This window comes from Hyposmocoma kahamanoa, unplaced genomic scaffold, assembly GCF_003589595.1.
Source record: "Hyposmocoma kahamanoa isolate Upper Pololo Valley unplaced genomic scaffold, ASM358959v1 92, whole genome shotgun sequence".
NCBI classification, from domain to species: domain Eukaryota; kingdom Metazoa; phylum Arthropoda; class Insecta; order Lepidoptera; family Cosmopterigidae; genus Hyposmocoma; species Hyposmocoma kahamanoa.
Genome location: NW_020654748.1, coordinates 3,814,233 through 3,831,466, shown reverse-complemented (window position 1 = coordinate 3,831,466; position 17,234 = coordinate 3,814,233). Strand labels below are relative to the sequence as shown.

The following is a 17,234-nucleotide window of genomic DNA, read 5'->3' as shown; positions in this document are numbered from 1 at the left end:
TTTTATAAATAGCGCCTAAATTTTACTTAAGGAGCAATTATTTTAATGGTTGTTTTTGCTATTTCTCCAATTCAAGGCGTTTTTATCTCAATATACTTTGAGAACCGATTTTTATTATATCCAGTGTCAAGTCCTGTATAGTGGCGAACTACAGGATATTTCAATAAAACTTAGCAAATAGACGTAATTCCACGTACTTTTGAGGTCGGTTTTTTTATGGTAAGTTTTTTATGCTTAAACAGGATAATTATAAAATGTCACATGAACAGAACTGCCGTCCACTAACTAATAAACGTGGCTAAGTGACAAGTGGTAAGATATCCTTTTCAAATAGAAAAAGATAGAGCACAAAATTCTCTTTTAAAAATAGTTAAAATTAGTTAACGTGTTTAGCTTATCGGAACTTATCCTAACGATGCATAGCTGAAATATCTTTAAAGAATTTCAATACTCTAAAACTGGATTATGATTTTTAATGTTAACTTTTTTTTAAATTTAAAAAATGTAAAAATTTAGTTTTAATAACGAGATTACTATATATCCTCTTTTCACTATATCTATAATCACATAGTAGGTACGCTGTTCTTGGTTGATGATGAGATGAACCTGATTCCTACTATATCTTTCTAATTTGTGAGTTAAATCAACTAGTGTTCAGATTAAAAATGTCAACAGTTTCCAATCGGCCAGTTGTGAAGCGCAATTATGCGCCTCGACTCGGAAAAGACGCAGTTTCCGATCGGGAGAGGCAATCATAATCAAGCTGCAGGTGTGGTAGTCTGACAAAAGAGAACAGCAGCAGAAAATAATGCGCAATCAGTACAGTCAAGTACATAAATTGTGTATAAAATATGGTAGCTGAATCATTAAATATTACTTGAATTCATAAAATATTTTGTTCAATCAATAAATGATTAAATTTTTATATTACTTGTACATATTTCATGTAGCGCGTATTATAAAATGATTAATCGGTTATTATAAAAATACAATAAATGAGTCCAGAGATTATTTGATTGTAATTTCGCTTTGTGTCACATTTACAGACATGTTATCTTTATAGTTGACAAGTAGATGTATGTACATAATAATTACTTTATATAGAAAATACGAACGGTGAATAATACGGCGATATCATTATCACTTTCCAAGTTTCCACGTAATGCGGATGCCGGTGATGGATCCAAGGTAGGAGCGACCGGCAGTCGCGTCGAGTATAGTCGCCACGAAAACCACATTGTCAAATCAAACCTTACTTATGTACAATTTAATAATAATATCAAACAACCACACCAATTACAGAACCCACAACACCCAGAGCAGAACAATTTTTTTTTATTTCATTATTTATCGTACAGAAAAAACAAAAAACGCATTTAGTAACAAGGAAAATAAAAAACTACAAAAGGTACTCCTTATTTCTAAGAGAAATTTCTTCCTACAGACCTAAATACAGGAGACAATAATTACAATAACGGGTTTACATGCACAACAAAACTACTAACTATTCATAATTTAATAAAAAAACAATGTCAAAACATTAAATTATTGAAACTATACAAATAGTTAGATAAATACACGTTGCGTATACCTGTAAAATGGCTGGAACAGTCGTCAAAAACTTAACTCTCATTTGGAAAATTGCTAAGGATTTACTATCATAAACAATGTAGTAAAGTGCATTTCCGAAATTGGCCCTACCGGGAATCGCGTCTGGGACCTCTTCGTCCAGCACCCACATTGCAAACCGTCAGGCCACCGAGGTCGTCAAACTGGCAATTATTTATACAATCTTGTAAAAATAATTCAACATCACTAATGCAATTTCTACCCGATTTTAACTTTTTTTTTATAATACTAATTGACGGGACGAACAAGTCGTGCGCCTGGTGATAAGCGACACGCCTATCATAACAGTTGCTGTGCCACTAAGAGCTTTAAATCGCAAAAATCTTAGGGTCACTGCCACTGCGCCCGTCACACTGAGACATAAGTTGACAAGTCCCATGTGCCTGTAATTTCACCAGCACCAACTAACCTTCAAAACTGGAACGCAACAATTCCCACATTAACGCTTGGCGGCAAAAATAGGTAACTCAATCGGACAAAGAACCTCGTTTTTACTTTACGCTTCCGAGAGGTCTACGAGTTGACAGGAATTGATGTGTCCGATTCCAATGCGAGAATGCACTTGTGAGAGCGATAGTACGTGTAGGTACCTACATAGACTGCCGGCTTGTCCGGTCCTTGACCCAGGCATAGTGGGCCGGCGTCGCACACTTCGCCACACTGTATTTAAGAGATACACAGGGCTGTGGCCTTTTCTTGTCCACCTACTGTCAGTAACGGGTCGCTTCAAGTGACAATCCAAATTCATAATATTATCTAAGTATCCATCATCAACAATAAAAAACTGGGTGATTCTAGCTCTAACTCGAAACAACACAACAGCGCCGGCGCATATTATTGGGTATTTTCATTTTTATTATAGCAAGTGACGGGGCGAACAAGTCGTGCGCCTGGTGGTTGCAGTGCCACTCAGTGCTTTAAATCACCCTGAGACCTAAATGGACAAATCCCCATGGGCCTGTAATTTCACCAGCACCCATACCCTTCAAAACCGAAACACGGTAATGCTCAGGTGAGGTGGCAATACTTCCCACGAGACGATCTCTTTCACAAGGAGCTCTACTTCTACTAAGGAATATAGAATTTATATATGTTATAACAAAGAATTAAGAAACTCAAAATGTAATGCAACTTACGACTGAAAAACTAAATCGTGTAAAAACCGTGGCCACAAAATTATAAACTATAGGTCCGAATTTGCATACTTATATAGAATATTAATAACCATAGAATTTGCGATTTGTTACTAAGATATAAATATAACGCATTACATGGTTTCGTAAAGATATTCATCGACAGATTTGATCGTGTGAAATGCATGTAACATATCTGCGGCCCATCACATAGGCTAGACTGCGCCCCTGGGCCAAGTCACTTCCGGGCCGCTCCGGGGCGCAGCCGTGCGTGCTTCCGCATTCGCTGTCACACTTACTCTCATCACATCTACATTACAATATTGATAAACAAATTCTGAGTTAAAAAGGTGTCACACTATATCACTTAAGCCATACACCACAAGAATAAAAAAACGAGAAAATGCACGAGAAACGCGCCGTAAACTTCCTACATTCTTCTACACATTCTATGAAAAATATTTTGTTTTTATAATATCAAGTGACGGGACGAACAAGTAGTGCGCCTGATGGTAAACTACACGTCTGTCAGACTCAAAACTTTGAATCGCGAAGATCTGAGGGGCACTGCCACTGTCCCCGTCACCCTGAAACATAAGTTGACAAGCCCCATGTGCCTGTAATTTCACCAGCACCCTTACCCTTCAAAACCGGAACACAGTAATGCTGACATTACTGTTGTAGATACTGCCCTGTGCGAAGTCTTTAACAAGGAGCTCTATTACTACTAAATACCAAATATTCTACTCAGACGTGTTTGTTAGATGGTTAATTACAAACCCGTATACCTTACATTCATTGCCAGGTGCGCGCGCACAGATGTCCTCGCTAAAAGGAAAGTGGCAGGTTTGTTATCGTTCTTATGATAAGTTTAAAGTGCGTAAGTGCAGACTATGTAAATTTGCTACCCATAACCAGTACTTCGAACATTGTCATCTTCAGGTTCTTAAGTAACAACAACAACAATTCACACACTCATAGTTCCGCACTGGGAAATCGCGGGTGTCCTGGACACACACATTGGTAGACAACCACAATACTAGCAGTAGAGCTCCTGAAAGTGTCCGTCCAGGGAAGTATTGCCACCTTACCTATTTCTACCGCCAAACGGTAATGTGTTCATTACTGCATTCCAGTTGTGAAGGGTAACGGTGCTGGTGAGACTACATGCACATGGGACTATTCAACTTATGTCTCAGGGTGATGGGCGCAGAGGCAAAACACCTCAGATCTTGCGATTTAAATCTCTGAGTGGCACTGCAACTGTCATGGACAGGCGTGTCGTTTACCGTCAGGCGCACGACTTGTAAGTCTCATCACTTAGTATCTTAAAAAAAAACAAATTACACCCAAAGTCACGAGACAAATAAATGTGGGCCATACAAATACTTCTCCCAGCCCGGGAATCGAACCCGGGACCTCTGCATGGCAGTCCAGCACGGTAACCGTTCAGCCACAGAAACAGTTATAGTACAACGATTGTTGGTACCTATTCAAATTTATAATGTCAGGGAAACAAAACCGAGCAAGAGCTTGTCGGACACGCCTGTTAAAACTCCGTAGTCGTTTGATAATTTTCTTTAATAAAAGTTTTATTACAATATGCGCAAAGTAAAAGGGTATTGTGCAAACAGATCTTAACTAAATTATATAAATCTAAAATGGACTGCGAATACGACGACGGTACGATAGTTTATACCTGTAGGTATGTTGATCTTTTTGAGCACTCTAGCGCTAATTTCTTAATCCTGAATTGTAACTTTTTCATTGAAAAAAAAAAACCGACCTTAAAAGTTGTATAGCGGTATTTTTCGATTTCCATGGGATTCTCTCTTAGACTATGGAAACCAACCTCACAAACAAACCTCATCAGATTCTGACTTCTTGGTGACAATGGGATTGTTACGGACTCCTTTATAATAGGGGTTAAAGTATGAAATTGCCGATTTGTACCGAAAATCTAAATTGTTTATTTTTAAATTTTTAACAAATTTATTTAATCAAAATAGTTGCCATTATTATCTATACATTGCTGCCATCTAATGGGAAGGTTATTAATGCCTTTGCGATAGAACTCCGACGATCTAGACTGCACAAACTGTGTGAAAGCATTTTGTACTGCCTCCTGGGAAGAAAACTTCTTGTCACGTAGATAATTGTCCAAATCACGAAAAAAATGGTAGTCCGTTGGAGCAAGGTCTGGTGAATACGGAGGATGACGAATGGTTTCTAACTGCAGTTCCTGAAGGGTCAAAATGGTTTCTCGTGCTGTGTGAGGTCTCGCGTTGTCGTGGAGCAATAATGGTGAAGATCGATTCATGAGTCGGGGCTGTTTTACTGCTAGTTTTGTCAACATGGTTCGGAGTTCGGCACAATAGACATCTGCCGTTATTGCTTGACCAGATCGGAGAAAACTATAGTGAATAACACCATGCTGAGACCACCAAACAGTTACCATTACCTTTTTATTGGTAAGTTTTGCTTTAGGACACTGTTGTGGCATTTGACCTGGGGTCAGCCATTGCATTTTTCTTTTCCGGTTATCATAAAGAATCCACTTTTCATCACATGTTACAATTCGATCCAATATTCCTTCATTTCTGTACCGGTTCAACAAGGCAACACAAGTTTCAACACGCGTTTCTTTCTGCAGATCAGTCAAATCATGAGGCACCCATTTTTCGTATTTTTTTATTTTATTGATTTGACGCAAGTGAGTCAATATTGTGGGTAAGGTAACGTTAAACCATGCCGCTAATTCCTGGGTAGTTTGACTAGGATCGGCTTCCACTATCTCTCTTAATTCATCGTTATTCACCTGTGTGGGCGGTCTTCCTCGTGGCTCGTTCTTTAAGTCGAAATTTCCATCACGAAAGCGTTTAAACCAAAATCGCACGGTGCGTTCATTAGTAGACCCCTCTCCAAACGCAGCATTGATATTGCGGGCTGTTTCTGCCGCGTTAGTTCCGCGTCGGAACTCGTATTCAAAAATCACTCGAATTTTCGCAGTATCCATCTTTCTTGTCTAAATTGAATAACAAACACAATTGAAAGTCGATATTCAAATGTTTCAAATTAAAAAAAAAAAAAATCACAGAAACCATTTGAAAAAAGTTTCATTCGAAAACCTCAAACCATGAAGATTCTATGAAAATTCAAAGAACCTATTGCAATAAAACGGCAATTTCATACTTTAACCCCTAATCATTGACTTACAATTATATGGACGTCGGGTCCGCGCTAAAAAGTGTCCGCACTTGCAAGGCGCTAAAATCGTATACAGAGCGCGACACTCCGCTTTAGTCTTCATTTGTTCTACGGACAGCGCGATACTGCGATGACATAACAATTTAAATTTCGAATAGGTTTACTTGGGACATTTTTTTCGTGGTTTTTGTATTAGACCCGTCGCGTCGTCCATTTATTTGTAAGTCAATGCCCCTAATACATTTTACATTTCGACTCATCCGTAGAACAAAGATCTACGTGCAAAATTACTTGTTCTTAGGACATAGTACATTTCGTTCGATTTTCTTCGCTGTGAATGTCAGATCGACCGTTGTTCTATTTTATATTTTCGAAACGAAATAAGTTTACATAGACCTTAGTTTGAATAACGAAATTATTCTCGAAATGTACTTATTCTCTTTTCGCTACATAATCACATCAGACTCTGTTCTTCGGATGAGTCGATTTTCTTATTTTTTTTGGTACTGTTTTTTCCATTTGCATTGGAAAAGGCAAAGGCACTAATGCGCCATACTGTCAAGTCTGAGAGTAATTTCTTTCTAGTATTCCATTGCAATTTTGGTTGTCATGGTAATAATAATAATAATAATAATAACGCACACACTCATCATAGCCCCGCACTAGGGAAACCCTGTGTCGCGGGTGCCATGGACACATACATAGACAAACACAAATTACACCCAAACTCACGAGAGAAATAAATGTAGGCCATACAAATATTTCTCCCGGCCCGGGAATCGAACCTAGGACCTCTGCGTGGCAGTCCGGCATGGTAACCGTTCGGCCACGGAAGCAGTTAACGTAACGTAACGTAACAGTTAACGTTAAGTATGGTGACGGTGATTTGTTGATTGCACGTATTGTGTCAAGTGAAAAGTCAATTTTTATTTGCGGAAAATAATTAATATTTTTGTAACAACCGAGACGAACGCAGAACAGCATCAGGGACCACTTCGAGAGTACACCCTTTCAAACAAAAGAAGAATTTTCGAAATCGGTCTGCTATTGATGGAGAAATTGGTGACTACACGGACATGCCTGTAAAATTTGAGAATTTTCTGCGATTTTCATGGGATCCCCTCATCAGATTCTAACTTACTGACAATGGCACCACCACGGAAGTGCACCCTTTTAAACAAAAAAGGAATTTTCCAAATAGTTCACAATTGACGAAGATATCGGAAAACATACATAAAACATACGTACTGCCGAACGTATAACCTCCTCCTTTTTTTAAGTCGGTTAAAAATTGATCCTTACGTCATCGACTTTAGCAATACCTACATATTTACTTACTTACCTCCGATAATACTAATTGGTAATGTGATAACACCTATCATGAAGACTATACTTATAGGACTTAATACAAATTAAATTTCCAGATAAAATTAATATCAGTTACTAAGTATCTAGTATAAATGTCATGGTTTGTTGCAAGAAAGCATAAACATTCACCAAACCATAATACTACCCGTGAAATATCAGGAAATTAGCGTTCGTGCCATTTTCAGTGGCCTTTGAGGTGCGGTAAGGCCGGCCGGCGTGAGAACGTGGTGACGCCCAGGGACGCCCCATTGTCATCGTGATTGCGAACAGTTATACAACAGTCGCTCCTTTCACGATGTCATTCAATTATCATGCTGTGTTCTTAATTACAATTAAAAAAAACACGAATGTCTACATTCAGTGCACAAGATTTTTTTTCCGGAAAATTTAATTAATTTTTTTTAGATGTCGCATTTCGACAGTATTTTGTTTTCACTTATTTGTTTAGTAATGCTGTTTTGTTTATATTAACTACTAATTCAGTAGCAGTAGTGCTCCTTGTGAAAGAGTTCGTCCAGGAAAGTACTGCCACCTTACCTATTTCTACCACCAAGCAGTAATGTCAGCATTACTGTGTTCCGGTTTTGAAGGGTAAGAGTGCTGGTGAAACGACAGACACTTGGGGCCAACACATGTGTCTGGGTGACGGGTGCATTGACAGTGCCCCTCAGACCTTTGCGATTTTAATCTCTGAGTGGAACTGCAACTGTTATGGACAGGCGTGTAGCTTACCATCAGGCGCACTAATATTATTAAAAAAAATTTTGTTTGTGTCGACTTTTTTATCATAAATAAATACCAATATAAAACTACAACAATACAATATAAACTGCCTCCGTGGCCGAACGGTTACCACGCCGAACTGCCACGCAGAGGTCCCAGGTTCGATTCCCGGGTCGGGAGAAATATTTGTATGGCCTACATTTATTTCTCTCGTGAGTTTGGGTGTAATTTGTGGTTTTCTATGTGTGTGTCCATGGCACCTGCGACACAGGGTTTTCCCTAGTGCGGGGTTATGTTGAGTGTGTGCGTTATTATTATTATTATTATTATTATTATTATTATTATTAATATAACTAGGTAAATAACTAGGTTCGCTTAAGTAGATATTTATAACTTTGTTGTGATATAAAGAAGCTAACATTTCATTACTTAGGTAGATTCAACTTGACACTTTAAACTTGGAGCGCTCTTATAACAAGTGCCATAGAGTTGAATTTAAAACTTAAGAGTCAAGCTTCACGTTATAATGAACAGCACGCTCAATTATAGATCTTTCCTTACTGGATTTAGAATTGATTTTTAAATGTTAGGTTAGGTATAAAATCGTCTGTTTAAAGGTAAAACCACATAAATCACATTTTCCTCAAAATGTCTTTAATTATGGTATGCTATGGTAAGAAAATCACTATCTTTCTGCACTTGTAACTCAATAACAAAAAGCTATAAACTTAATACGAGTTTTATTTGCAGAAAGATGGTGAATTTCTTACAACTGATAAATAATTTGGAGGTTTTTTGTGGAAAATGCCACCTTTAAGCAGATGAAATATGAACAGCACCATATCTTTCTACGTAAGTTTTGATTATAGTGACTCTCCCTACCAAACCTCAGGGTATACGAGAAGGGCACTGTGACCTGCGCGAGCATGCCCATCTAAGTCAGGTTCTAACCCCAAATCAGCCCGTTTGGGGTGGCTCGCCTAAGCGAGCCGCCTCAGGTGCACGTACAGGACCCTCCTATTTCCCAGATAGGTACTGGAGCTGTAAGCACGCTCACTTCCCGTCGCGCTAACGTTTGCCACCACTGAGCCGTTGGCCCTACCGGGGATTGAACCCGGGACCTCCTCATCCAGTGCCCACGTTTTGCATCCATCCATACAAAACGTGGTTTTCATAGGGAGTATCGACGATGTACTAATTTACTGATATTGAAAGGTTGGGTTGCACATTAAAAGACGGTAAAAGGCAAAAAACGACCTCGTAACTAAAATAGAAACTGCCAGTTGTTTTGTTTAATTTATAGCTCGCGAAACTACTTTCGGACAATGTCACTTCAATAAAAAGCTTAACTATGTCAATAAAAATACTTAAATACGTAAATACTTAAGCTACTTTAGATAAAGTGTGCACGTTCTTTTTAACCTACTAATAGGTAAATCAATATTGGGGAAACCCGCGTTCTCTGTGACACTTATATGTGAAATAATAATTTATTTCGGAAAAAATATCTATAGATAGTAAGACAGACTTAGCCACTACAGTACCGGCACGCTATGATAGCCGTTTTGATATAATCAAATGCGAGTCGCAAGGGGTAGCTGAATGAAGTTTTATAAATAATAAAAAACCGACCTCAAAAGTACGTGGAATTACGTCTATTTGCTAAGTTTCATTGAAATATCCCCTAGTTCGCCACTATACAGGACTTGATACTGGAGATAATAAAAATTGGTTCTCACTAAGACACTACTCAAAGTATATCGAGAGAAAAACGCCTTGAATTGGAGAAATAGCAAAATCAACTAAATGATTGCTAAGAGTAATTGCACCTAAATTAAAGTTAGGCGCTATTTATAAAAATGAATCTTCATGCGTGAACAGCCACTCTTTGAGGTGGATGATTTTCTTCAAAATGAAGTGGGACCACTGGACCACAATGGGAGTATCCCCTTTCCAACAAAAAAAGAATCATGAAAATCGGTTCACAAATACCGGAGTTATCGCGTAACATACATACAAAAAAAAAGAACATACAGTCGAATTGAGAACCTCCTCCTTTTTTGAAGTCGGCTAAAAATAAAAGACTTAAACAAAAGAAGCCTCAATACGATTGTATTTTTTTTTTGTATGTGTGTTACGCCATAACTCTATGATTTTTCAACCGATTTTGTTACTCTTTTTTTATTGGAAAGAGGGTACCTCAGTATTGGTCCCATTTAAATTTGAAGAAAATATTTTACTTCTAAGGAATACGATTCCGGTTTCGCGCATTTTCCTGTAACCGATTTCAATAAAACTTGGCAAATGGACGTAGTTCCATGAACTTTTGAAGTCGGTTTTTTTTTATAATTTTCATATAGAATACATTCAGCGTTATTTCTCAAAATAAACTTGACAGCTCTTGAAAGTTTGCTCAAGCGAGTGAAGATTTTTTTATGACTTATCAAATGAAGACATTTAGTGACATTTTGGTGCGTTGCGACATTCTTTCGATGGCGCGTAAATGTGGAAAAAATACGTTACAAAAGCAATACCTTCCGTTTATTACCTACATAGTTAAATAAAACCTACAATTTTTAATGCACTGAACGCAGTAGTATGTGCATGCTCATCGAATTTCATTACCTTACTCAAGTAAATCATATTTTTAGCTTATGTAATTTAATTATATTTTTCAATAACGAAACACAAAAGCATACTGTTTCATTATTATGAAAACATCGCCATTCAATTGTTTTTTTTTTATGTGTATTCAGTCATAATTTGACCAAGACTGCGTTCATATAATATGGAATACACTGAATATGTAAGAATATTAAGCAATTAATATGGTATGCTCTAGATACGCAATTAAATTTTCTACCTTTACAAAGATTAAACAAAAAAGTATATTGAATGTTTTTACTAACAAGCTACACCTCACCTAGTATAAAAATCACGCGACTAAGGCTCAAATCACAATGGCGCTGTGTCGAAGCGTCGTGACGCGTCATGTTTTTCGCCTACAGCATATTCATCTCTATTTTCCCATTATTAAGGTACAAATTTGTACTAAACAAATGTGGAATCGCGCGTCAACGCTTGGTTAAAGTCGAGCGGTTTCGCGCGTCGCCCCGTTCGTTACTTGCGCGCAGTGAAGCGTCACACGCCGACCACACTGTGGGTCGTATTCCAGAACTCTACTCAATGCTCAAGTCAGGATTTGAGAAGACTTGAGTATGATATCAAGCACTGGAAATACGACCCTAATGACAAGGACTTGAGTATGATTTCTAGTGCTTTGAATCATACTCAAGTCCTGACTTGAGCATTGAGTAGAGTTCTAGAATACGACCCTGTGATCCGGGCGCGCTAATGCGAACATCGTCGCGCATCGCCATGCGTTGTCGTCGAAAAACAGGACGCGACGCGACGCTTCGAATCTGCGCCAGTGTGAGTTGAGCCAAAAAGAGATCGGGACATATCTACCACCTATTTCAAGTGAAGTCAGACCCAGACGTTTTAACGTATTTCGACCACACGAAAAATTGTTTTACCAACAATAAAAAACACTAATTCAACTTGTTTTTTAATTGATAATGAAAATAGAAAATACCGGTAGTGAACTATAAAAAAAAATTAAAAAGTTCCTTAATTTTTTTTTTACAACGTTCATTTACGGAGAAATCAACGTCATTCAATAGTTTATTTGATTTAATAGCAGTAGAGCTCCCTGTGAAAGTCTTCATCCAGGGAAATACTGCCATCTTCAATTCAACCTTACCTATTTCTGCCGCCAAGCAGTAATATGAGCATTACTACGTTCTAGTTTTGAAGGATAAGAGTGCTGGTGAAATTACAGGCACATTGGACTTGTCTCAGGGTGACGGGCATAGTGGCAGTGCTCCTCGGGTCTTTGCGCTTTAAAGCTCTGAGTGACACTGCAACATTTATGGATAGGCGTGTTACTTACCAGATGGACGCACAACTTGTTCGTCCCACCAATTGGTGTCATAATAGTTGTAACTTTTTTATAAAAAAACCTCAAAAATTCGTGGAATTAGATCTATTTGCCAAGTTTTATTGGAATCTGTGACCGGAAAGTGCGCGAAACCTGATTCATCCCCTAGTTTTAGTGGAATATTCTTCTTCACGTGGAACCAATACTGAAGCATTTTTGAAGTTATTTAGATCCGACCGGATCGAAGGAATTTTTTGTGAGTGTTCGATCTTTGTATTAATAACTATTTAGAAGTTTCAATGAAATTTTCTCTCCCGTGTTCCATAATAAATCAGAAGGCTATAAACTTATTGTACAGTAGGAGAGTATATTCTATTTCTAAAAGGCAATAGTTTAAAATATCGTACAATGTGTTTCTCCACGTCTACCTCACGAGCTACAAAGCCTACGCAATTAGATACGATACTATTTCGCTTTAATCAAAAAATGATTTGTCATAATTCGTATATACAATGAGCAAAAGACAGAGTCGTCGGTGCTTTTATGTTTGATATTTTTTAATGTTTTTTATCGATAAATCTTAAGCAACAATGATTGTCACCGATAGCACACTATCTTAGACACTGTAAAGATGTAGTCTCCAAATAACGACGATGAATGTTTGAGGAAAATGTGATAATTATCATTAGATAATTAATTTATATAATTATAGAATAACTTCCGGTTTGCTAATAGCTACAAAAGTTATTGTGTCGTTGTAGGGGAAACAAAAAATAGCAGGTTTTTAACTGTTGATTAATAACGTAGATCCAATGGCCAGTCCATTACTATTTTGATTTAAAACTTTCACGATTTTCACGCATTATTTATTTTAAAATAGTGACGTGTTGCAACGCTTTGTTTTTTTAAAAAAAAAATAGGTATGTATGTAAAGGTACGTTTCTCGATAAGTCTCAGGGTCGTTTCCAGAACTCTACTCAATACTCAAGTCAGGACTTGAGTATTGCAGTGAGCACTAAAAATCATACTCAAGTCCTTGCCATTAAGGTAGTATTTCCAGTGCTTGAAATCATACTCAAGTCTGCTCAAATCCTGACTTGAGCATTGAGTAGAATTCTGGAATACGACCCTAAATCTCTTTGTCGCGTGATTTTTATGAGTGGTTTGTTAGTAAAACGTGGTAAATCAATTCAATGTACTTTTTTGTTTAATCTTTGTAAATGAAAAAAAAAAATTGATTGCGTATTTAGAGCAAACCATGTTAATTCCCTAATGTTTGTATACATCATTAATAATTATACAACGCACCTATCTCACATATTCAGTGTATTTCATATCAAATGAATGCTTGGTCAAATATGACTGAATAAGCCCGAAACGTCGAGGTAAATAAAATTTGCACGTTATACACGTTAAGTCTCAATTGTTATACACGTTAAGTCGTAATTGATTTTAAATCAAATAATGGATCAGTAATCCTCGAATTTCGGGATACATCACGACTTTTGTGGACGCAATCAGATCTGAATTAGATGCAGTGGTTCTCAATATTAAAAAATGGTGTCGTAATAGGAAGGAAAACCGAAAAAATCAACGCGGATAGTAAAACACCTCTATAACTTTATAACGGCGCGGCGCGCGGCGTATCGACTAATCTACTTTTTGTGTCTAAAACTGACTAAATCACGACTTTTTACCTCACTAGTTTAATTTTAAATAGTTGTTGGAATACCGCATTCTTCTGAATAAAACGTACCTCGTATCAATGCAGTCCATCAGTATTTTTATCGTTAGTATCGCCGAGCACACATGTGCTTTACATTTTTATACACATGTAAAAAATGTAACACGATGTTTTATGACTACACTAATTAGGATACCTGTACATAATCGCTTGACAATAAAGTATCAATTTGCTATTGTCTCTGTAAATGTATAATAGAAGAGAAAGAACTATAACCCTGTAAGTTACTTAAATTAATTTATCAATGGTAAATACATAGTGGGCAAATAAAGATATCAATATCGGCATTCGGCATGTAATAATAATAATAATAACTTTATTGATAGCCATTACAAATAGTATAGAAATAATACAGTAATTGTTAGTTATTGATTGATTGCTGACCAGTCAGGCAACCTCCAGACCCCACAAAAGGATTTAATGTATGTTAGCAGACAGTACCGTTCCCGCCACGGCGGGCAAGCATCAATCGAATTTTTATCAGCAAATGGCTTACATATAAACTAAAAGGAACGCTGTAGTCCCAAAACCAGTACATTAAAACTGTTCATTTGGGACCCACAAAAGAATAAACAAGTCCTGACTTCAGCGTTGAGTAGAGTTCTGGAATACGACCCTAATGCTCGTGTTCCAGAACTCTACTCAATGCTCAAGTCAGGATTTAAGTAGACTTGAGTATGATTTCAAGCACTGGAAATACGTCCCTAATGGCAAGGACTTGAGTATGATTTCTAGTGCTTTAAATCATACTCAAGTCCTGACTTGAGCATTGAGTAGAGTTCTGGAATACGACCGTAATAAAACTATGTTAGACAAATAAGTCGCAGTGTGTATCAAGAGAGTGGAGAGTAATTGTAGAGTGTGTTATGAGTGATACTGATTCAACAATCAGTGTATGTGTGTGAAATATCTGAAGGTGCGTTATAATTGTTGCTTTTGGATGCATATAAGTAAGGTCTTAACATTAGGAGAGTCGGATACCAAAAAAGTTTAGATGAAGGTACACGACCTAATTGTTTGATTATTCACTTAAATAAAATTTGTAAGATTATACTAACGTCGCCTCTGTGGCATCATAATCATGGCATTTTAACAAAGTTGTCAATTTTTTCTTGATTACGTAATGAGAAAGAGAATATATATTTATTTTACTGTTAATGAAGTTATATAGACGAGCGCTGAGAACATGGAAGTGCCTTCCAGCCAAGGTAGTCCTATGTTGCCTGTAAGGGCATACATAATTGCATCTACGTTTCTGAAGAAGGTCATATTTTAATAGCATATGTTTCCGTAAGATCACTTGTAGTACGTATAGCTGCCTTACTGATAGAACTGAGGAGTCGTCGTATAATAGAGAAGTTGGGTACCGATAAGACTTTTTAAACATAACTTTTAAGACTGACCTCTGAGCTCTTTCCAGTTTAAGCATAATGGTTTTTGCCGCACCACCTCAAACCGTAAGACAGTAAGTAAGCAAGGACACACATAGGGCAGAATAAGTCATGTGGAGGGTGTCAGCATCAGCTACTTGCCGGAGGTTAAAAATATAGATCAGTTTACGAACTCGTGTAGTCAAAGAATTTATGTGAGTGCGCCAACTGAGGGTTTAGTCAATAGTTACACCGAGATATTTAACTGCCTTAGTGGCTGTAATGTAACGACAGGTACAATTATGACTCGGAGACGCAAGTATGGGCCTTTATAAAAAATGCATTAGGGGGTGGGACTGAAGTTTGTTTGAGCGCGAATGGAAGAAAAAATGTGCATAAATGGCACTAGTGCACGACTTATTCTATGTATATAACTTGCATAACATTTCAAGCATCGTAATATGTGTATGAATACGATGACTACGTGTGGTGTGACGCATTGTTAAGAAAATATTTCCTTATCGAAATTTACCTTCAGCCTTCAGTGGCCATGAAAAAGTGCGCTTTGTTAGGAGCAGTTAGAGCACAATATTATGCTACGATAATTATTATGATCGATAGCCGTAAACGTATACCTACCTATCTCTTCATACGTAGGTAGTGGAAATAGGAAATTTACCTAAATACATTGATGTTTTCCAAATACATATATCCTGGCAAAGTGATAACAAATGATATAAACTATAGTTGTTGCCCACATTACAGGTATTCTGCAAGTACCTGTAATGCGATCCGAATGAATGCAATAATCTAAATCAATTCAGCCGATTGAAATAATAACGTATAACTAGCACTTTGACATTGCGTGTAGTTGAAGTCAGGACACCAATTTCAAATAACTATGAATTTCAGAGTTGTTTTATGACGGTCAGCCATGAAATAAAGTTTTGACTGACACTATGAAAGCAAGAAAAGCAAACGTGAATGCATGAGAACCGAGCGACTCATCTGTAATAGGATGTAGGTAACAATTATTGTAATAGAAACCACTACTTTGTCTCACGCATGACCCATGATGCAATCTTTACTTTCAAGATGCCTTAAGGTCGCGGTACAAAATCCAATAAAGGCCTAAGTACGTTCTTGTAATTTATTACTCTAGATAACTTTTATTATAAAGGAAGATGCATAACGCATAAAGAAGTAAGAAACTCACATCTTCTGGTGGAAAATCGTAGCATTCTGCTATTTTCTGGTACAGTTCCTTAACATTAGAAAATCCAGAAATAAGTCCGAGCGGGCTCCCGTGCGCTTGTTGGCAGTGGAACACGAGTTGAGACTTATGTGTCCCGTTATTGTTGTCCACGCCATTGGACTGCTGGTATTCCTCCACTGGCGCCGAAGGCACTGGCGGAGGCGTATATTTCGGCGCCTTCTTCGGCTTGAACATTTCGAACTCCGGCCACTAAATAACGGGAACAAGTTTTTCTTTATGGAGAACTCAACGCGCGCACATTCTACACTAGCACACAGTGCAATTTTAATCACCACAAAGTCGCTTATCTTCTAAGACTTTTAAAACGTACAGCTGCGTCACAGCACATGATAAGTTATCGCCCAATGGCGATGAGGGATAAGATTAAGCTGTGTTGTGAAGGTAGCGCGTTGAAGCGAGTCGACCGAAGAGCAACATAATGCGCGGCGCGGGCAGTGTACGAGCCACGACTAACTGGAGTGGCTGCTCGAGTAGATTATTCGTGTCGGCTCCGTTCCGCACACCGATAGCGCGCGCCCCCCGCCTCAAGTAATGTTGCAGCGCCCGGTTATGACGCACCTCACTCCATTGAAATTGCAGTTTTTAAAAACATTTCAACAACAATTTATATATGTAGCACTCAATTGTTTAGCAATAGTATTAGAATAAATAAATCTTTACAGGTGTGCGTTACTAAAAGTCCTGGCACCTATTGAAAGTAGTTGGCAATTACTCAAGTTTATTGTAATTGCTATGAACTATTGACAAGGCGTTTTAGAAACTACAATATCGATATAACGTGATACAATTCCTTTGGGCAGAGCCTACCAACTGAATTCCCTAAATATCCAGATTTTAAAACCAA

At 37.7% G+C, this 17,234-nt stretch overlaps 1 protein-coding gene across 1 annotated transcript in view; it reads right to left on the bottom strand.

Moving 5' to 3' along the window:
* The window catches only part of LOC113236474 (PDZ domain-containing protein GIPC1), a 24,632-nt gene extending 7,764 nt beyond the window's left edge, over positions 1-16,868 (bottom strand). The window contains exon 1 of the mRNA XM_026472561.1: positions 16,331-16,868. Coding sequence (XP_026328346.1) covers positions 16,331-16,564 — 234 coding nt within the window. The 5' untranslated portion in view covers positions 16,565-16,868. The remainder of the gene's footprint in view (positions 1-16,330) is intronic.
* Positions 16,869-17,234: the final 366 nt, after the last annotated feature.